General features: G+C 32.2%; 1 protein-coding gene across 4 annotated transcripts in view; it reads right to left on the bottom strand.

Moving 5' to 3' along the window:
* The window catches only part of Egfr (epidermal growth factor receptor), a 380956-nt gene that overhangs the window by 21558 nt on the left and 335932 nt on the right, over window positions 1–23466 (bottom strand). For 2 of the 4 annotated variants that reach the window (XM_074119172.1, XM_074119171.1), the window contains exon 2: window positions 14672–14865. The exons of the other annotated variants lie outside the window; for them this stretch is intronic. In XM_074119172.1, the coding sequence (XP_073975273.1) occupies window positions 14672–14795 (124 nt within the window). In that variant the 5' untranslated portion in view covers window positions 14796–14865. The remainder of the gene's footprint in view (window positions 1–14671; window positions 14866–23466) is intronic. 4 annotated transcript variants of the gene reach the window in all.

Here is a 23466-nt window from a genome sequence, read left to right on the forward strand (position 1 = left end):
AAAAGAAAAAGCTAGATTGAAACACACAAATAAACTGATCACGTTTTAACTTGTTAAAGTTACAATTATAATTTGTTGAAAATAAAATTATTGAAGAAAACAATCAGTAAAAAACATTTGAAGTTATATTAGTTGGAAGTTATACTTTCTATAACCGAGTCATGTACACATTCAAAATTTTTGATTTGTGAAGTTTTAAAGAGCTAACAACCTGTGAGTGATTAACAACCTGCTTTGCAGACTTCTATAAAAATGAGAAGAGTGAAAATAATAGAATAAAAATACAAGTTTGACTGTAATCACAGTCATTTTATAAGAAATGGTTTTAAGAGTAGAGTTTTATTTTCAGAGTTTTAATAGCATCAAAGCAATGTGTCGACCAGCTAAATCCAGCCAGTTATCAAGCCGATAATAACCAATGAATGTGAGACCTAGATACTGTCAAAGAAAAATAAATTCCACCTGAATATTTGAGAGAATAAAATTTAAAAATAAGTCCCAGTAAAAGCTTCACCTTAAACGGCATTAAAGTCACTGAAGTTGTCCAAAATAATAAAAAAAGGAATATTGCAGTATGAAATAATTCTATCGTCAAAGTAAAAGCATAATCAATTCCTAAGGCGCATAAATTTCTTCAGAAAGTATATTGCCAAACTAAAAAACCATTATAGTCTTCTAATTTTATATATTTACATATTTATGATGATTTTTGGGGTCTGGGTAACAGCGACCAAACAAAATTCTAGAATTACTCTTTAAAAGCCGAATTGGTTTCATTAAGCAGGTCGTATAAAAAAGATATAGATAATATCGGGTATGTATATTCTACAAGCAAACATGTTGTTTGTCAGTTGAAGGTTAGAATATGAAAGCGAATATAATGAATATATAAATAAAGAAAGAAAAATCAATAATGTGATTTGGTGGACTGGTTTCCTTCGCGGAAGTACCAAGGACCAATTGACTCTGATTATTCCATTTTTCTCTCTAGAAAGCTGTTCTGCTGACTAGCCGGTGATGGACACAGTTAATTCGTAACGAGAGAACGCTGACCAGAAACCGGACAATGCACTGAGAAGGTTTCGGACCACACGCAGTGAATGATGACGTGTCTTGAATAAATTGATTTGACATAGGGATTGCCATTAGTTGAATTGTGTATAATTATCAAGTTTCTCTAAGATGTAACGTTACAGGAAGGACCTTAATTTTAAGCAAAATGATTTTCCAACTTCGCTTCATGTGAGTGTACTATTCTAAACTCGACTGAGCTTCTGGGTTTGCGATTTCTATAGACAGAAACGGAAAACAGATCCTTTTTTAGACCGTAATTGTTTATACCATTATAAAGTGAAGTATAGTAAAATATAATAAAATAATGCACAATGGAAATAAGAAATAAAACCAAAAATAACAGCATAATAGCCGTTGAAGTGCAAAGGCATGTAGCAAGAAGCGAGTTAAGTGGAGGGCAGATGTCAAGGTAAACTAGCTGCGATTCCCAATACCCTTAGTGTTCTTTTCTTTTCGATTAATATGCGTCAACACCTGATGACATTGGTGACCGAATCCATTTTGGCGTAATGTTGGCCTCTGGTCTGTATTCTCTGGATATAGAGGCACTACGATTCTGTAGAGGCTCCTAGGAAGAGAAAATCTAAAGGCAGGCAGCTGGATGCTAATGGTATCTTCGCGTGGGAGTCCAGTGCTCTTACCACTGAGATAATCACTTCCTCCTTCAGTATTAAACTACTTAGTGTATTTATCTAAAAACTAAGAGGCTGACAAAGTTATCTACGGCAGACCTCTCACCACCATCCCTAGTTTCTCAACCTCCATCCCGTATTTCCAACGGCTGTCTCAGTTCCTCCTTTCTAGGAAAAGGTACAGTCAGCGCATTCTCTTCATCAAGATGACTGATCATTTAAGTCGTTTGTCACATCAACTTAAAAAATACACCTTCGCATATCTTTTATTCTAAGAAATCCATTCCTTAGGTTAGCCGTTTGCGCCGAAATCTTGCTAAAATGATTTGAAATAAATATCTAATTTACTGATTGATTCCTTAAATACTACAGTTTCTACATTCATCTGGAAAAACTTGAAGCGTTACGTAATAACTTAAGGAAATTCACTCACGGACTGAATTTCCTAATAATACTCCTAGATGATTTAAGCGCAAAATAATAATAATGTTAATAATAATAACAAATTAATAATAATAATAAATAATAATAATAATAATAGTTCACTAAATCCAAGTAGGTTGCACACATCAACTATCGCTAAAGGTCCTTTGTTTATACGTAGTATTGGTGTAGTAGTTTGGACCGTTAAAGCTGGGTTATCCTTGAAAATGTGGATAGTCCACTTCCCCCTACAGGAAAAGAAAACACTGTATTTGTTATATCCACATTTTGGTAACAAAAAAAAATATTATTACTATTATTATAAAATAAAATGAATAATTTCAGGAGCTTACAGAATTATGTGGGCTCTTAATTGAATTGTAAAACAAAAAAGTAAAATGGTTTGAATTATAAAACTTTCCTGGGCAAAATTTACTAAAGATGGGAAGAAAAAAAATCTAATTTCCATAATGGGACGTTCAGTTATGTTATAACAAAACCTAACCTATTCCTTATTGTAAAGTTGATTAAAAATCTATACTTATTTTGATTATTCTGGCTTAAAATAACTTCTTCAATTAAAATTTCTTCATTTTACTCATGAACTGTACAAACTGCTTCTTGGCAATCAAAGCATAAGAGGCTTTGTAAGCAGCACATTCAAAATTAAAAAAAAAATGAACTTAAGAACGAACTGCAGGTTTATTTAATATTATTTTTGAATCCTATCAAAAGGAGCGGGCATAGATGTTGATTTTTCAAAGCACAGTAATGCGTTTCAAGCTCTTTGAATGCCGCTGCTCCTCTGAAATGTTTACTATTTATCATTTCATTTCTGCCATATTTTAGTCCACATAAATTGCAGCAGAAGAGTCCCTCATAACCTCATTTGTTGGGAACGACGATTTTTGCGTTGTTTATTTCCACAATTTCGATACAGCTCTTAGATTTTCTATTTCTAGGATCACCTTACAAATCACGATCAGGTGATGCAAGCAGTGTTGACTGTAACGAGAGAAAACTATCGAGAGGCCGGCAGTGTACTAAACAAAAATAAGCACCCGACACTAATGATCTTATATGTTGACGAGCTTTAATTTCAAAATAATAAAATAAATAATTGAATAAATATTGATTCAGTAGTCAACGAATAAATACAGTACACAATCGAATTTCTAGTTGTATATATTTCTTTAAAATAATCAGATTTAAAGGAATAATAAATGGAAAAACATTAAAATTATCTAGAAAAACAGAAAAAAATATTTATAGAAAAATTAAAATTCAAGAAGGAATAAAGAATTTTGAGAAGCATTAGTTTGTTCTATTCGGGATACATTACACTTTAAAATCCTGAAACTTTATCTACTTTCTCTTTCAGATGAGGCATTAACTTACCAAAGATTGTCTTAGTTAACATTTTTTGTATTAATATCAAAAAATTGTTCTGGGAATACATATCATTTAAGATATATATGTATACATTTTTTTTAAAAAATAAGTTAGAAAAATATTTATATATTTAAAAAAAGAATAAAATTTGATGGCTAAAATAAAATGTATTACTGTGATTACAATCTGTTGTAGACTATAAACATAATGTGGTTGGAATTAAACTAATTTCTTTTAGTTATTTTCTGTTTTATAAGGGCAGGCTAATAGTAATAAGAAGAAGAAGAAGGAAGAGGAGGAAAAGTTAGAGAAATAAGTTGGAAATAAATATAAAAAGAAGATTAGGGCGTTGGAGAGCGCAGGTACAGCGGTATCTCTCCAGAAGATCAGTTGGAAGCGCGCAGGGTCCGGCTGCGCACTAAGGTATAAAGTGTCCAGACTGGAATCCCAGCCCAGGCAGTAAATCTACACGTGGAACAATGAGAATGCTGTTATCTTTTCTTCTCTCTTTTACAGACCCACAACACAGCAGAAACCTTCGGAGAAAATAATAATAAAAAGAATGCCTAAAGGTGTATTATATACCACTGCCAAGCTCTTATATTTCTAAAATTAATTACGATTTAGGATAGATCAAGATAGCTGGCAAAGGCTCCTCCCTTAGAGCCTAAGGCGTTAATAGTGAACTCTTGGAGAAAATGGTTTTGATTTCTGATCTCACTCGAAACTAAACTTTAAAGTAAAATGTATTTTTATTTTTAATTTAACATTTGAAAAGGTATTGTTCAAACTTATTCATTGGTAGTTATAATATCAAATAAGGTAGGATGATTTTAATCAAGACAAGTTAACTACCTAATTTCGTAGATATCTGTTAAGCCAGCCTGAAATATAGGCATTAGTATTTTTGTTTAATTGATGAAAACTTTTAATGGGATATAATTGCGCGAGTTTCTTCACACCAGAAAACTTAACACAAAAGTAAACATATATTAGAATGTTATAAATTAAAACTAATTTTTAATTCGTAAAAATACAAAAGATAGAGAATTCGCGCTTCTCTTAATGAACTATACTTGCAGCTTTCTCAGGATTTTCGAAACAGATTCTTTATAATGGTATAAAAAAATAAACATAAAAACAGTTGAAATGCAATCGTTACGATTTCGAAAAAATGGCAAATACAAAAACTGTTAAGAAATCAAGACCAAGTCAAGTCAGTTACCTTCCAACTAACTTAGTTTCCTAACTAACTTACTACAACAACATTTATGCAAATTTCAAATTAAACAGAGTTATCGCTGCCAGAAATAACCTCTTTTCTATTTTCTGGAATTTGTTTTTTATCTCAAAAAGGGTTATTAATATTTTGATTTCACAAATTTGTTCTTATTTCTCTCCCATTGCCAATAAAGAATAGAAATTTTTGTTAAAAGATGGACAACGTAGTTTTATCAAGCACATAAAACGTAATTTACATTACACATATTTGTCCATTAAACTTTTAAAGAATACTTTATCATCTTTAAAGCTTTGTTTTTCTAATAAAGAAGTTAAAATATTATAATTCAATGTGAGTTTTAACATAATTTAATAATTAACTTGTAAATACATGAAACTGTTCAGTTTGTTGACAGTGTCTAAAAGTGGCCATCACGTACTAAACAATTTTAGTATTCATTGATTGTTCACCGTTTACAAATTACTTTTGTAGGAAGGGCTTGATAAAGAATTATGATATTGTAGTACATGATATTTGGATAATTAGAAGATATATTACAGTGTACTTTATACAATACTTTCTCTCGGAACGTTCTTTCACTTTCTCTTTGTGTGACTACAAACAATTATTGAATTAATAGTGTAAACATAAAGTCTATAGAATAAGTTAAGTTTTCACTTATAGAAAAGATTTGCTGCAAGATCTTCTATTTTTTTTCTAAATTACAGCTTTGAAACGTACAACTTTCAATAAGATTGAACTTTATTCAATTTAAGACTAAATTTAAGCGATCAGGAGAGCAAAAATTACAAATAATGTTTTATTGATTCGAGAAAATAAAAAAAATTAGGAGAAAATCTTTACAATTTTACATTTGAAGGTTTTTAAAGGTTATAATTAACGTGACTAGTTTTGGGGTTTTAATCGCGGCAGTTATATTAAAATTCATAATAAATAGTGCTTTTTTGTTCATGAATCAGCTGACGTTCTTTCAATACCATTTTTACACTAGATGAAACTATTTGAGGGCTTCTTCTGTTCTCTTATCTTGTACAGTATTTGATTTCACTTATTTTTGTTTAGTGACAGCAAAATTGCTTCAGTCTGCAACCACTGGCTCAGACTACAAAACGATGTAAAGGATTCTGTATAAAGCAACTATACCATTCTTATTGTATCTCTGCTAACTTCTATCCTGTCTCTCCACCAGGCTTAACAACAACCTTGGCTATCCGAAAATCGACTTCCTTTCTTACATTTCTCTGACATTCATTTCACTTGGTTACAACTTTTCAATGATCTAGATCTGGCCAATCGTGAACACATTTCTTGGAATCATAGTTCTTCAAAAATCAGTCAAACGTTATTAGTGCTAGAATTACCAAGGATGCTGGCACCAGTATTCGTGCTAAAATTTAAAATTCAGTGATAAAACGGGTAAACACATCCAGGAGACCCTTATTAAAACATAAAATGAAATTAAAAAGAAAGAAAAAACCTGTTTTATCAGGTCGACAAAATAATTTCGGCTAATTAATTACTAAAATTTTATTAAATATGTAACAAGAAGACACAAAGAAGTACAAGAAAGAATATAAAAAAAATAAATAAAAAAAATTGCCAGTGTGAGCAAATCTTGTAAAACAGAAACTGATGGTTTCCTCATCGAGTAAGAGTTGCTGGCAAAAGGTCAGAAACGTTAAAGTTCATAAGAATAATAATAATTGAAAGCGCACTGTACCTAACTACTTAAGTGCAACCCACGGACGTAATGCTGGCTAGAATTACCAAATTATTATCATGTTTTGTTATATTAAGTTTATTACTTGAAAAATCATAATTTAGTCAGATATTTATTCAGTTTTACGCCAGTAATTACTGTGAGATCTACAGTCGAGAACATAAAAATTTGACTTAAAAGTATTCCTTACCTAGTAAACGTAACTTACACTCAAATAATAAATCTCCTTTGAACAATTACATTAATTTGTAACAATTTACAATGTCTCTCAATTTAGATACAATCTGTATAAAGAACGTAATTGAAAGACTTCAATGCCGGACAAGAAAGGATGCGTTCTGCGTCTATTCTTCTATAGAGGTGTAACAAAAATATGCAGGACTATGTGATTGTATGTGGATGCGGGTCTCGTCTCATAGTATTTGGAATATACGAGGGTCGTTTGAAAAGTCCGTGCAAAAATAAAAACTACTTAATTTTTTGGGGTAAACCTTTTTTAATTTTTCAACATAGTCTCCTTTTAGGCTTATACACTTCGTCCAACGCTGCTCTAGTTTGTTGATCCCTTCCGAATAATAGGATTTGTCCAAGTCTGAAAAATAGCCATTCGTTTCTGCAATCACCTCCTCGTTTGAATAAAATCTTTTTCCCGCCAGCCATTTCTTCATATTGGGGAACAAATAGTAGTCCGAGGGAGCCAAGTCTGGAGAATAGGGGGGATGTGAAACGAGTTGGAACCCTACTTCCATTAATTTTGCGACCACAACTGCTGAGGTGTGAGCTGGTGCGTTGCCGTGATGGAAAAGGACTTTTTTGTGGGCCAATCGTGGGCTTTTTTCTTGCAGCTCGGTTTTCAAACGGTCCAATAACGATGAATAATATGCACCTGTAATAGTTTTACCCTTTTCCAGATAGCCGATGAGGATTATTCCTTGCGAATCCCAAAAGACAGTCGCCATAATCTTTCCGGCCGAAGGAACGGTCTTCGCCTTTTTTGGCGCAGATTCCCCCTTGGTAACCCATTGTTTAGATTGTTCTTTGGTCTCAGGAGTGTAGTGATGTATCCATGTTTCATCCACAGTGACGAAACGACACTTAAAGTCCTGCGGATTCTTCTGGAACAGCTGCAAACCGTCCTTGCAACACTTCACACGATTTCGTTTTCGGTCAAGCGTGAGCAATCGCGGCACCCATCTAGCGGATAGCTTTGTCATGTCCAAATGTTGATGCAAAATATTATGTACCCGTTCATTCGAGATGCCCACAGCACTAGCAATCTCACGCACCTTCATTCTTCTGTCATCCATCACCATATCATGGATTTTATCAATGATTTCTGGAGTAGTAACCTCAACAGGGCGTCCAGAACGTTCAGCGTCACTTGTGCCCATATGGCCACTCCGAAAATTTTGAAACCACTTATAAACTGTTCTAATCGAAGGTGCAGAGTCACCATAATGTTTATCAAGCTTCTCTTTAGTCACCTGAGGCGTTTTGCCTTTCATAAAGTAGTGTTTAATCAACACACGAAATTCTTTTTCGTCCATTTTTTGAAAATCACTCGACTTCCTCGATTCAAACGAATGCCAAACACAAAGAAATAGACCGATCTGGCTGAAACTTGGTGTGTGTTCTTCCAAGAGATGCTACTAACTAAACATAACCTCGATACGCGCCAGTAGTGCTATCTCTCTGACTTTGCACGGACTTTTCAAACGACCCTCGTACTTCAAATATAACACGGCCATAAAACTGTACATACTCACATCAGTACGCCAAATAGAAAAACTTGAAACACTTCAATTAATTTTTGTAACGTACATTTATAATTAAAGTTGTACGAATAACAGGGGAAGTTATGATCACAAAACACACAAATTATGTTAAAATAAATAGCCGCTTATTCTGCATATTATCTGCAGTCAAGACTAAAAAAATCTGCATCATTAAGTTTCCTCCAGGCATCCTTTTGTTTTCGACGATGAATTGTAAGTTGCCCTTCATTCTCGTCAAGTTATTTATTTCAAGGAACACGGTATACAACCATTTACAACCTTCTTTTTTTTTTAACTTTTAAATTTTAATAATGGAGAACGAAAACGTTCACCAAACATTTTGTACAATTTTCTACATCAGTGTTTAAAAGCAAATTCTTGGCGGCCCGCTGTTGAAAGGGATTACCCTCTAGGCTAAATTTTTTTGTTTTTTTCTGCCCCCTTTTGATTGATGATTATTCTGGTGGCCTGCCTAACAGTGATAATCAATATATTCTTTATTTGTTTAGGAAGGCATCATACAAAGAGTTAAATATTAACAAATACAAACAATAAACAAATAAAAATCAGTCATTATATAAAAATAATTATTTGTTGCATTAGAAGTTGAAATAATTACAAATTTAATGCACATTTGTTGTTGTAGTAAAAATTTCTAATAAAGTAAAAAATAAATGTACAGAAAATAACAAACGCATTGTAGTAAAACAGAATGCTGAGAGTCTTCAAATTATTTTTTATTACTATCATTATTTTCTCAACAATTGAACAATTAAAATTAAAGATATTTTGCAAAAAGTTCTCTAGAAAATAATCTACAATAATATTGTGCGCACAATTACATGACTAGTGGAAAATAAAAATTAACCCCTTAAAGACAGAGGATAACCTCTTCACTAAGCGCAGGCCGATCTTGTGTCGACATGTCCACTTCGGGAGTCGAATTGTACCGTGAGCTGCTACTATCAAGTATCTTGGGGTATTAATGGATCGTGGGCTGACCCCACTCTACATAAAGGACAGAGTCAATAAAGGTAAGGCATCCATTCGGGTACTATTCCCACTGTTCTGCAGGGACTCTAAACTGTCCCCAGAGAATAAACTCCTCCTGTACAAGGTAGTGGTTAGGCCCATGTTACTTTATGCTTGTCACTCCTGGAGTTTGACATGTCGATCCAATATCGCCTCGCTGCAGATCATACAAAACAAATTTCTCAGGCTTGTGACAACTTTCCCCCGCTACACGCATATTATAGACTTACACTCTAACACCAACATGGACTATGTACAGCACTACATCAAGTACCTCGCTACTGGTTTCTTCAGCAAGTGTGAATCGAGTCACAACCACCTATGAAGACTAATAGTGGACTATAGTTTGGACACGGTGCACAGGCACACAGGAGAGTTAGGGACTCCCTGAAGTGAAACTTTTCTTGGAGGCTGAGGGTTTTTCATCGTTTTTCCCCTCATTATTTACTTTTACTTTTATTTTTTATTTTAATTTGTAACAATTGTAGTAGCTGGAGGTTATAGTATTTATACTGAAACTCCTTATGTACATATGTATATACCTAAATGTTAAATAAAGTTTATTCATTCATTACATGACTTTTTCAAGTCTTATTTTATATAGTTTAAAAAAATCAGTTCATTCAAATCACAATTTTTTTGAGAGATTACGTATCTCCAGTTTTTAAGAAAACATTTTATTTAAATAAACTAGCAACATTTGGATTTTTAGTCACAAATAAATGTGTAAAAGTGTACTTCAACACGTTAAAGTCAAGAGATGTCGTCATACGTTCGACTACCAACTTAAGTTCAGAACAAGGATTACTGCTCCATAAAATAACTCCCAGTGCCCCAATTTTTTTAAATTATTTAATAATTAAATTGCAAATGGAATCAATTACGTGAACTTTAGCCTTAAGTCTCATTTATTTTCAAGTAGAAACATAAGGCAACTTGGAAGTTCTGCGGTTCCCTTTTAAGGTTACACATCCCAAAATTATCCTGTGACACCAAGTTAACGCAAAATTCAACTATGAAGATCTTACAATACAATTACAGGAATCTTGGAATGGTAAAAAGCAGGTTTTTTCAAGTTTAAAATTTAAACCTCAGTTCATTATAATTGGCATTTACAACAATCTTATCGTGGGAAATATTATTATTTTCTTAAATAAATATTTAATTGCTAAAAAGAACAATTTAGGCTATGTTGTTGGAACTATGCGAGTAATGAAACAGAGAGCCAACAAGACTAATGGCTTTGCATGGGAGAAGGAGGGTGATAAATATTTACTTAAGAGGGGCATGAAGGAAAGGAGAAGGTTGATATATAAAAGCGCAACATATATTTCAAATATGTTGTTGTTGGTATGGAAACGTATAGTATAATTATGTGGCGGTGTCGGTAGCACAAAACTAAAGACTGGAAAAGCTCCCCTTTGTCGGAGCAATTAGAACAATGGCGAAGAGATCAACATAGTTGAGATTGTTCTTAAGAGACCGTAGAAATGCGCATGTGTGTTTAGGTGGTGCATTGAAAAAGGAAAGGATGAGACAGTAAGGCAATTATTGGGAGTGTTGTGCCCTTCAGCTTGTCGCGCGGTTATACAGAAGAGTTGTGTACTTGCGGCGCGCTAACCAGTCTGTCCCGAGAGGACATGTATAAAAGTAAGTGGAGGAAAGGAGATAGAATGGGTTAAGGTGTTAGGTGGGGAGCACAGGGAAGAGTTGAAAGATTTATAACCAACCAAGGACAAAGAGAGTGTAACCTTGCCTTTACAAGATAACCTTTAGTTAATCTTAACTTATTGGACAAAACCTACAGGAATCTTTATTTATGCACATCCTTTTAACTGATCTGTAGAACAATATGTGGTGTGGAATAGTCATAACTGTTTTTGCAATTATTAAAATTGTAATTGTTAAATTGTTTTAAAATTGGTATTATTTAAATCTATGAGCGGGGTAGCTTAGTGGATATGAGCGCGGAGCTATAAGTAAAGAGATCTCCACTTTTTATTGCTTGAAAAAATGTTTATAACAATATATATCCTCCCGTCTCGTGCAAGACATTTTATTTGGTAGGCGTTAAGTCCCAGCTGAAGAAGAGGCAATTTATTTATTCTCTCTCTCTAAGGTTGAACAAAAAAAAAAATCGATTAAGCAATGTCGTTCTTCCGGTAAGAGTAACTATTAGATAAGTGGACAAAGCAGCTAGTACTGAACACAACAAGGTCATTTAATTAGTTTTCTCGTTAAATACCGAAATTTCTAGAAAACTGCGTATTTTTAAGTTGTCAATATTTTTCTGGAATCTTTGGCTTTTATTTTCTTTTATAAGGAAGAGCAAGCACTAAAATCGTGCCAAATATTCAAAATTAAGCTGTTCTGAATAGCTAGAATAGCTAATCCGAAGTCATAAGTGTTCAAAGAAATGTTTTGTTTTGGAATTGGTCTGTAAGTGTGTTCGTTTGCATCAGAGTTCTATGTGAGCTCAGCATAAATTAATAAACGTAATATTGGAAAAAGTTAAAATTTAATATTTGTTAGGCTACCAACGTTGGACACCGTCAGTAAGGTTTAAGACAATATTGGCCAGCCAGAAGCAAAACTTTAATGAATATGATCATATGGCTTCAAATCAAAATAGATTTGAATATTTTATTGTTCAGTTACAATGAGTTATTTACTTGAAAAACCTGTCCAGCTAATTTTTACTAAAGAAAATAACGAAAGTTTACTAATTTTGTACTTCACAAACTCCACACCTCAATCAACTGAAGCAAAAAGGACTTTCCTAGGCCTCGGTTGAACATCCTCCCTCTTTTAATTTGTGGCCAAACAAATAATGCACTAAAATAACGAAATATCTACCTTTTCTCTTGAAAGCCAATAAAAAGAAAACAATTAAAATTCCAGTACAGGAAGTAAAACTGTAAAACATTTAAATTAAGAATCATAATTGCTTTTTATTGAATTTGAAACCAGGTTTGTGAAAATATAACCTGCATGATTTCGTTGCAAAAGAAATATTTTTGAATATAATTATGGTAACAGGGGAACTTTCTGTGAAGATCGTTTTTTACAATAAAGATATATCCATGCAAATGTATTGGTATAAAAGCTGTTAAATGTGGACCAAAGTGCCGACATGTTCATGCTCAGTTAATAAACATATTAACAATGTTGCTAAGTGTCACTGTCCTCTACTCGACAAAATATAATTTTTATACTGTTACATAAAAAATAAATAAATAATAATTTAGCAGTCAACTAAGTAAATAACTTACAGACATCACGTGTCATACTAAAATATAAATTATATGCGAAACTCTTATATTTTTCTTAAATAGAAAACATAAAAACATGTAGAGAAAGTTATGTTTTTGTAGAATAGCCACAGCCTTATAAATTCAATAAAAGTGGAATAGGTTTAATAAAGATTTGAATAAAAATTCTAGTAGTTTTTAGATCTATTCAGTAGAAATGAAATTCTGTATAAAATTAGACATAATTCTATCTCAACTACTGTATACAATTATTAGTAAGTGATAAACACTGACAGGGGAGAATAAGAAGCTCAAGTCTACTGACAGGAAAACTCGCGGGGCGCCAATAATTTCTGACTTCGGCGCGCCTTAAATTGTTCGATGGAAGATACTCTATTCTGAATTTCAATAGAAAATTGTTCTGAAACAACTTATCTTCAGAATTGGAGAATAAAAAATAAATTCAAGTAATTATAAGTACATAACATTCTCTTAGCGCCACCAAATCCTTCCAACCATTCAAATAATCCTCACAACGTCCACAAAATTCATCACCTTGGATTGTTAGCTGGCAAAAGGTCATCTGGAGCCCTCATATTATAAAGAAAAAGCACAAAAAAAGTGATGCCCATTTTTTCAGTCTAATTTTTCGTCTATTAGGCGTCTTGAACGAAGTTGACTGGCAATGAGAAACCTTTATATTACAGAAACCAATTGCCGACTGATACAAAGGTCTCTCAAGACTTGTCAACAAAACTCTCTGTAAAGGACAAAATACTGCTGTTTCTGCTTGTAGAGCTGTAAAATACTGCTTATTAGACCAACCGACTGAAATTATGGGGGGTACCACTGTTTTAGTTGGGACAGTGAACCCTCCCTTCGCTCCAAAATCTCTAGGAAAATAATAAGTACACCCTGGTGCGTGTCTAATCTTAATATGACCTGAAATTCCATTTCTAACGACCTAGCGAAATCCCGTTTTGTGTTCCATAGAAGCTCACTATGCTCTGGTAATGTCTTTATTTTACCATCATCCCCCACTAAGCGAAGACGGCAGGAATCCCTGTACTTCAAGCTTTCAGAATAAAATAGCAGAATGACATCACTGGGAAACTTCTCCAAGACACCAATCGCGTAAAGTTTTACTTTACTTTTTAGTAATTGTATTTGCTTCTTACACCTCTATGTGGTTGCGAATTCCACATATTATAAAAAAAAAATTGTTTACATTATTTTGATTGAGTCCTTACTTGCAGACACAGATGTAGTTCCCTAATTAAATTGCATTTCAGGGATAGAAAACATGAGTACGCCTAATAGAAGTAACACAAAGTCATTTTATGCGCTTAATTTGTTACGTTACCGATGCTCTAGAGCAATTCAAGTTCTACTAATTTAGTGCAGTATAGATCACTGAAATATACTCGTAATTTAACTGACAGTATTAAATTAAAATTTCTTTGATCTGCGCAAGTCCAAGAATTTTTCATCTTGCCCTAGTAACTAAATACTGAGGATTAGAAAGAAGAACCGTTGTCAAATATGCAAATTTCGTGAAGAAAGAAAAGAAAATGTTTAAACCCTTGACGTAACAGCCAACTAAGAGCCTGCATGGCAATGAAATTACAGTGTAGAAGGAAGTAATGACAAGATATTAGTACATGTAGTAAAGGAAAAATAAATAAAAAAAATTCTGTAATTTTAAGAATTGGAGTAGTTTTGGCTCTCTGTGTACCAATAAGATGCTGAAGGTTGTCGCACGCCTTACATTAAATGTGAGGTAAAATTATATTCTAAATAATGGAATATAATATTTATGAATACATAGTTATAAAAAATAGTTTAGACAAAAAAAGGTTAAAATTAGTTCATTTCTTGTAGAAAACCTTAACAAGTAGTATAAGAGGACAAACGTCTTTTTTAAATAATATCCTGCTAAAAATAAACATTCAACTCACAATAAAAATTATTTTCATAAAAGATAATAAAGAAAGGCTCGCTACTACTTGGTTATAAAATTCTTAAAATAATAAACTATAAACAATTTTAAAAGTGCACAATGAATGCAATAATTATTATGTATACTTACTCTCATCAACAATGAAAAACAAAAATACAAAATTTCTTACTTTTTCCTTTGACGAATTCGGAACTTCTGCTCTCTAAGCCTAATGTTAATTTTAAAACTGTTATCAGGACTGTTATCAGTAGTATCGGCTGAATGGCCGCCAGTGACCTGGAAGTTCGGGGCATGTCGTCCCATCTTTTTAAGTCAACTTCATTGTGCGCTGCACCTCATCTCAACCGCCTTGTAGACATTCTTCTGTAAAAACACAAGTAAAATAATAATTTAAATAGAAGTTAACAAATAAAAACAATAAAAAAGAGAAATAGCATGCACAATATTTATCTAGCTGTAAATGTAGCTATCCAAAACACAATTCAAAATAATACAGCCTCCAGCTATATTTTCATGTGGGAAGTTGTACATTTTGTAAATTAATAAGATATTCCTGAATAAATGATCTGCTAGTTTTTTGTGTATGAAAATTGTTTTTTTAATACTTTTATTGGTGAATTTCAAACCATTCCATATGCAAAACTAACAACTATTCATGCAAATTTTTTTTTTATAAACATGCGTGAGAATTTTATTTGGATAGTTTTTGGAGTAGTTAAATGTAAAGTGGATTCAATTAATTTTTCTTCTTTTTTTTACATGCTACGACAATTACAGAACTCATGTTGGCAAACATGGAAATACAGGATTCAATTTAAGAGCAATTTCCCACAATGCATTCATTTCATAAACTTTTATAATTAAGTAAACAAATATTTAACAAAGGGAATACAAAATACTGGCAATTTTCCAGTGCCAACTGGATCCTAAAATTCCTAGTGACCCTAAAACGTCGCAGGGCTAACAACGGTTCAACCGTATTCAGGGTTCTCTCTAAGTGAATTGGAGAAAAGGTTTTGGAGTAGAGGATTAGGATAAAGGGAGAATCTAGAAAGGATCTGTTTTTTCGGGAATTTGCTAGATGGTAGCCTACAGGAATATTTAAGTGTGCGAGGTTAGAAACGTGGAAAGAACCATCGATTGTTATTTTAATGCGTCGAAGGGTTTAGATTGTTGAGTTTATAGATTTTTGGAATAGCTGTATGCTTTTAGAATCATTCGTTTTGATATTGTTGAGTTCTACTACTGAAAATTTCAGACCGTCGTTCACGACGCTTACAAGTGTAAGTGACAGCGGCGCTATCAGATAAGAACTCAATCAAAGCTGTCACATGTTTCGTGGCATATTTCTTCCATAAACCTTGAATCATATTTCTTAGGAAATAGGTCATAGGCGCTAAGATGAAAATAAATAGAACAAAATTACAGTTACTTTAAAAACTGTAACAAGATTGTACGTTAGTCTATTATTTTATAAACACATTTAGAACTAACACCAGATTAATTTATTACCTGGTTGCATGTATTAAACAGAAAAAAAATCCGAGGATAAATTGTGTAAAAATGTATGTTATTCTGTTCAGTTGTTCATAAATAACGCTGAAGTAAATATAATCAACAGTTATAATACATAACCGTTATTAAAACATTTAAGTTGCTATACACATTAAACATTAAGCTTTATTTTCAAGCACTTATCTTCAGTCAATTCTTCTTTTTGTTTTTGTACTTCTTTATAATCGGCAGTCATGTATGGATGGATTCTTTTAATACAAGGAAGTGTAATATTAAAGTCGCCATTAATGTAATGATGACTGCTTTGTGGTGGTTCTTACAATTCGATCACTTTGTTTCTATTGTGCTCTTATGGATGATGGATACAAAATATTCATACAGCACACAAAAGATTTGTTTCATACGGCACATACTTCAAATAAGCAAGTATTTTTCAAAAATTTGAACAAAATTATTTGCCCTTGGCGTTGAAATATATATTATCTCTTCATTTTCAAAGTGTTCACGCATTTTTTTTTTTTTAAAAAATAATACTTTAGTTTCGACGAATACTTAATCCACCGTATGACCAGAGGTGAGCTGGAAAGTTAGTATCCTTCGGGAATACAGAAATATAAAGTGAACCTCTACAACTCACAGTCTACCGATAGACAGCGATCTGTGACCATTTCGAAGTACTGAAAAACAGTAGGCAGCAAAATAACCTTAGCTTCAATCAAACGCGTCTTGAATAATTAAAAATATGTTTCAAGTTCTTGTTTAGAACTAATTAATTCATTAATTGATTAAGTAAGGAAGGAAGTACAAAAGGAAATATAGTTATTGTACTGTTCTTCAACAATTTAAAAAAAAAGAAAGAAAAATGTTTTAACATTGATCTACTATTATCTAACATTGAACTTGCGAAAGTGAATATTCTCAGCTATTTTTGTGGAACTAAAGTGGAATTAAACTGTCCGGCAGGACAGTTTTATTAGAGTTGATCGTCTTTATACTTTCTAATATTTTGGAATATTATTATTAACATTTTTGAGAATGTCCAGGTTAAGAAACCTTTGTATAGATAGCCTTTCACAAAACAGTTTTTTTTTTTTTAATTTAAAATTAAATCATATCCTTTATAATTATCGTAATACATTAAATGGTTCTTGCCAAAAAAAAATAATTGTTTTCTGAGTATATTTTAATACAAATCGTTTAAATATTATTTAAAGTATTATATTCATGAGGTAATTTTGAAATATTACGTAAAAAATGTATGTTTTCAAAATGATCAATTTACAATCAAAACATCGTAGATTTCAAAGAAAAATGAAATAAAAGAAGATATTTTATGCTTTATAAAACCTTTCCCAGCCAGGAAATTCCCGAATAAAATAAATTCAAGTATTGTCAGGTTTGAAGACCACAAAGTTGATGTAACATTTCCAAAAAACACACAAGAATCGAAGGACGATCTTGCAATTAAATTCATTGGACTAATATCGCTAAAAAGAGCTCCATTCGAGAACACTTGGAGGACTGGAGTCAGAATAAATGGTGAACTTGTCTCTCAAGTCATCTTTAAGCTGAAGCCCTAAAGGTGGATCCTTTTAGATCTCTTTCTCTCTCTCTCTCTCTAAGATTACCGAAAGTGAGGAGAAAATAAGCAGAAGATAGAGGTAATTTCGGTAAAACTTTACACGCTGTTGTTTTAGAAGGTATTACATCTTAGTGAAGGAATATTTTCTTCCAAGACTTTTTTTATTTTGTTGATATCTGATGTTGGTGAAGGTTTCCTGAAGAGGGGGATATTCGAGAATGGAAGCCCGAGGGAAGATAGTTGTTACAAGAACGTGAGAGCTCACAGCAACATAATTAAAGTCTAATGTCAGAAATAGATAGATGCTGGGCTCTTCAGCGCGCAGACGGCTATGGAGATAGAATATAGACCTCTCGCAGTCAGTATTCAATATGGCCTCACACACAATCCTCTACTCTGACCAGTCTGCTGTTCACCAGATAGCTTATAACGTGGTTCCCCTTACACTCTTGGACCCACCGAGATTATTATCTCACTGTCCGCTTCTACTTTTCTCTCTTCTTGCTCTTCAAATTCATAAACCAGAAAACTAAACTCAGTTTCCTGGTTAATGTACACTCAGAAACTACAAAATATTTGTTTTTTTATTCACATTATTAACTCTACGTTTATAAGTTAAGTTTATTTAAATATGTACATATTAATTTTGTTTTCTAAACTGTTAACAAATTTTCTGATCCATACCACCCAGTAATCTTCATTAAATTAATTTTTTTTTTTCCAACAAAATTTAAATAAATAATAATTTAAAATCAATATATTTCGCAAAATAACTTATTATGTATAAATTTCCGAAGGGTCGTAAAGAAAAGACCGGTTTTGAAAACTTGCTTCATTACTGCAAGTTGATAAACATAATTTGAATTAAAAATGCTTAGAATAAAATCAAAAAAACCTTTATCCGATTTCATAATGTAAATAAATTATTAGAAAGCAAACTATACAAATTAATACTAAATAAGTTCTTTAAAAAGCAATTCTTTTTTTAAAAAAGAATATATTTTTGAATGAACATCTAGATTTGTCTTGTTTCTAAGGTAAATTCCTAAGGTAAATAGTTAAAGATAAACCTTAAAAATTCAATACAGTGTAATCAACATTTATTAAAAAAAAATTATTAATTCGAGATTATTATTATTATCATCATCGAGAATTACTAGATATTATTAAAGCAACATTAAACGCCATTTTTATCCTTCCAGAAAGTTTCTGTTTAATATTCAAATAGCCTAAACGATCCAAAATTTAGGGATCGTTAGAACAGTATTTATGTCGGTTTGTAATTTTTAGTAGTTTAATAATGGTGAAATTTTATATTTAAATTTCATTCTGATGTCTATAATTAAATAAGGGAAGAAATTAGTTCAGTGGTCAGAGCTTTGTATTATAAACGCGTAGATCTCCGATTCGAGTAAAAACGTAGATTTTTCTCTTAATGGTAGCCTAATTATGATAAAAATTATCAGATTACTGGAACTGTTTCAATGAATTGTTGTTCTTTTGGTATCATTTTGGGTCTTTCTAAAAAATGACACCAAGGATTCTGTGTACTTTCATGGTACTTACACAAAGAGGTATTTGAAATATTGATTCCAGGCGAATTCGATTTTGAAACAGGGGGTTGGTTAAACTTACGATACTATTTCAGAAAACTGTACAGTATTATGTCCACATATTATAAAGAAGGGTTAAATTTGGAAATTTCGCACCCAAAAGTACCAATTAATTAAAAGGAATTTCCACTTGTTTGCAATTTTTCCGAAAATTCCTCCTATAAATAGCTTATAACTTCATTTATACTAACAGAAATGTAAATAAAAAATTTTATTTGAATAATTTTTCGATCTAAATTGTTTGTTAGAGATCTTTGAGGACAAGTGTAGGCCCACGCATCTATAAGAAAGTATCATTAAGCTGCAATTTGATAAACTGCAATGTCAGTAACAGTCAAATATGGAGTTAAATAAAATTAAATAAATAATGGAGCCTCAAGAAATTCTTATGAGCGTCCGCAAAAGATTTCTTATCTGTTTAAATGGGAAAACTTTTAATGAAGGATTATTGTATTTGAAAGATGCAGAGTGATGCATTCAAAAATAATGTATTATATTCAAACAGAAATTAGAATAAGACTGACTGTGGCTTGGATGACATCTTTAAGAAAATCTCACTCAAAAAAAACACTTTGGAAAAAGCCGTTTTTCAACTTTTCATCACTAAGTGAATCTCTTTTTGTAAAACGAGTATTTTAATGAGAAAGAAATAAAAAACAAAAAACAAATAATAATGGCATTGTTGGAGTTTATTTATAACAGTATCACTTGTTTGTAGTTTAGAGTTTGGAATAACGGGGAAACAAGGCGAACTGTGTGTCAGGACGAACTTGAAAGATATGCAGACAGTGCGAGCTCGTAGTTGATTACACACACATAACCACTTCTCAGCTTTTGTTGCGTATCCCAGGTTGCGCGCCGTGAGAAAGCACCTGACGTATCCAGGCTATTGTCCATCCACCGTGGTAAATCTATTGACAATTAAAGTTGAGACGAGTTTTGAACAGAACTGGAGATAGTCAGAGAGACGCATGCATTTTAAACGCTCTTCTACTTTAACACTAAAAAGGTTATTTTTAAATTAAAAACTAGAATTACTTTTTTGATTTCTATATGAATACACTTGATCTTATAAGATTGAAAAATTCCAATGCTTCCTTTTTGATATCTCAAACGTTCTTAAAGGCAACGATTTTTTTTATTCTTTCTGCCTACGTACAATAATTCATCTGCTTTGATATCTTATTGAAAAGCAATAAAAATCTAGAATTCGCTAAAGCAATGCTGTGTAACAATAAACAAAGTATGAATAAAAGGGATGATTAGATTTTCTCTTCCTAGGAGCTCCCAGCTAACTGTCCGGTGATGGACAGTGTTATCTATAACGAAAGAACACTGTCAGGAGGCTGACAGTGCACCTGAAAAAACCTCCGAACGCCAATAACCTCAGATGTTGATTGTAAATCATTAAAACAAAACAAAAAAATTACTACACAACACGACAAACACAATAATCACTACAAAAAACACCAACAACTCAAAAAGACAATTTTTTTCGAAGCTAAAAGACCAGACTGAAAAGGGCAAGTAATCAAATCTTATATATGAAATTGAATGCAAAGACTGTCACAAAAAATATATAGGCGAAACATTACAATATTTAAAAAAAAAGACTGTAGCAACACTCTTACGACACAAAACTAAAAAAGAACACCACAGCACTTTCCTTACACGGAGCAAAAAATCATTCGCACTTTCGATTTCCCAAACACAAAGATACTTAAATCAGAAACCAACACACTAAAAAGGAAAGTGCTAGAAATGATATACATATCTAAGACAGAAAACAGTTTAAACTTCAAAACAGACACGAACAATTTAAACAACATATACGCAAACTTACTACAAAATACTTGACAATTGGCAACACTGACTTCCACACAACCTAACACATATTACACACATAGACCGATCACACTTAGTCCATGAACAGACAAGACAAAAGACACACCAACCCTGAAATGTAATAGTATTACTTTGTAAACTAGGTAAATAATTTTGGTAAATTTCATTATATTATACAAATTCATTTTAATAGAATCATTGTTAACACACTGTAAATATGTTCCACAGCCCTGAAGATGACCTAGTCCCTAGGTCGAAAGCTCGGCAAAATAAATTTTACTCGACTGAAATGGCAATTATTTTTTCATCCTGTTGAAACTATGAATCAGTCACCAAAAAGAATGAACAACAAAAAAATTATAATTTACTGCAAATAATGTTTTTTATAAACTTCATCAATCCCAAATTGGTTTATTCTGAAAGTTAAGTTGTTTTCTCTTCGTTTCATCATAAATTTATAAAAAAAATTTTATTTGCAAATAGTACATCAGCATGCGTTTAAATCTAGTTAATTAGTGACCATGTAAATCTGGAAAAAAGCTGAAACTTAAGTAGCAAACATTTTAAAAAGTCTATTATTGCATGCTTTGGGTCAAATTCTGGAAATGCAATTGTTTCTATATCTGTTATTTCCTTTGGTTTTAGTAGATATTTCTAGACACTAGATTATTTAAATATGAATAACAAAAAGCAACTTATAATACATAATTTTATCTAGATGTGCAATATTTTTTTACTTAATTAAATTTTATTGACAGTAGGTGAGCATGCAATATTGTGATGAATTGAGTTTGGAATTATAGGCAGCACCAAACAGCCAAATATAATTTACTGCAGATAATAAACATCTGTGGAAGGAGAGAAAGAAGAAGGCATGCCAGATGACCAGTCTGTGATAGAGGAGCACCTTCTTGTTCTAAAGCGTGATCTGCCGACCGTGCAACTCCAAATGCACGACTTTGGTGCGCTCTCCAATACTACAAAGTAAAAGCTGAACAAGCTTCCAAACAACATGAACCAATAGATGGGATATTTTATATATATATATATAACCAACAATATGCCAACATATATCACGACTAGCGTGCTGCGCCAATTTTTATTGATCAATAGAAAAAAAAAAAACATTTAAGTTTTATTTTATTTTTTGCCGAAATGAGGACTTAAAAAAATGTACACTGTACAGGATAAAAGTTATGCCATGCTTGCTGCTCAAAGATTGTGATGATGATGATGAGGCAGGAGAAGATGAAATTGAAGAGGATTTCTAGTAAAGAGAGTGTTAGAGCACGTCAGAGACTAGAAGACTGGAAGAAATGCCATTGTTATAATGAAAGGGTACATGGGTGATGCTAGTCGAAGAGGGTAATAATCAGAGTCTACGTGATGATCTTGGATTTTCGAATTACAATGATGAATATGATGGAAGGTATAAAGGAAACACATTTTTACACTTCTTCGGCCTAACTTCTTTTTTTCTTTTTTTTTCTAGACATCACAACTTGCCACTACCGTTAGGTAAAATTTTCAAATTGCGCAAATTCAATGTACTTTTATAGTTTAGTAAAATGTACTTTAAAAGCAAAGAAAGTATTAATACGGTACATTCCACCAAATGGCGTTAAAGAACTTTTAAAAAATTTGGTGTGAAGACTCACATTAGTTCTACTTTTAGAGTTCCAACTCAGAACGTTTCTTCGAACTCAGAACGTTTGTCATATTTAATCCTGATCACTTCAGAAGGAATCCACCCACTCATTCTCACAGAATAACTTTAATAAGATTTCTTGGGAAACAGTTTCCAGTTCTAGATTTACGTGTTTGTAATATCACTATAGAATGTGCAAACAAAATCGTAGGAGATAAAAACTTCTAATACAAACAATTCTATTTGGTAAAAGTACAGTTCCAAAAATTATTCAACCGTTTTTCATCCAATAATTAGTAATTTAGTTACCAATTTTATTTGTATTAATACTATACAGTTGGCAAGCCTGTAGAATAAACAGTAATGGAACTCTAGAGAAACTACCCTTTTTCAGAAGAGCCTTTCATCGGATTTTCCTGACAAATTAGATGTTTTATTCGAAAGTTACAGAAAATTAAGACTGTAACTTTAAAGATAACCCTTGGAGCCATTTCTACACGATATCCTGTATTCCGTAAAGTTTTACTTTTGTTAGACCTATTCTGAACCGAACTAAGTTAATAATCTAAGCTAATGATAAATCTGAAACTTTCTTCAATATTTTTGCCTTAAATTACGATGGATACCCAAACAATCACACTTACACATAAACCAGTTTCTTTATTTATGAAAATAGAATAAAAACTTGGCGATTTTATAACAAAAATATACAAACATACCTTTTAAATTTAAATTATAGAAATAATTATCCAAAGATGTTT

The sequence above is a fragment of the Rhodnius prolixus genome, unplaced genomic scaffold (assembly GCF_049639745.1).
Source record: "Rhodnius prolixus isolate KJV_2025 unplaced genomic scaffold, Rpr scaffold_2, whole genome shotgun sequence".
Classification (NCBI taxonomy): Eukaryota; Metazoa; Arthropoda; class Insecta; order Hemiptera; family Reduviidae; genus Rhodnius; species Rhodnius prolixus.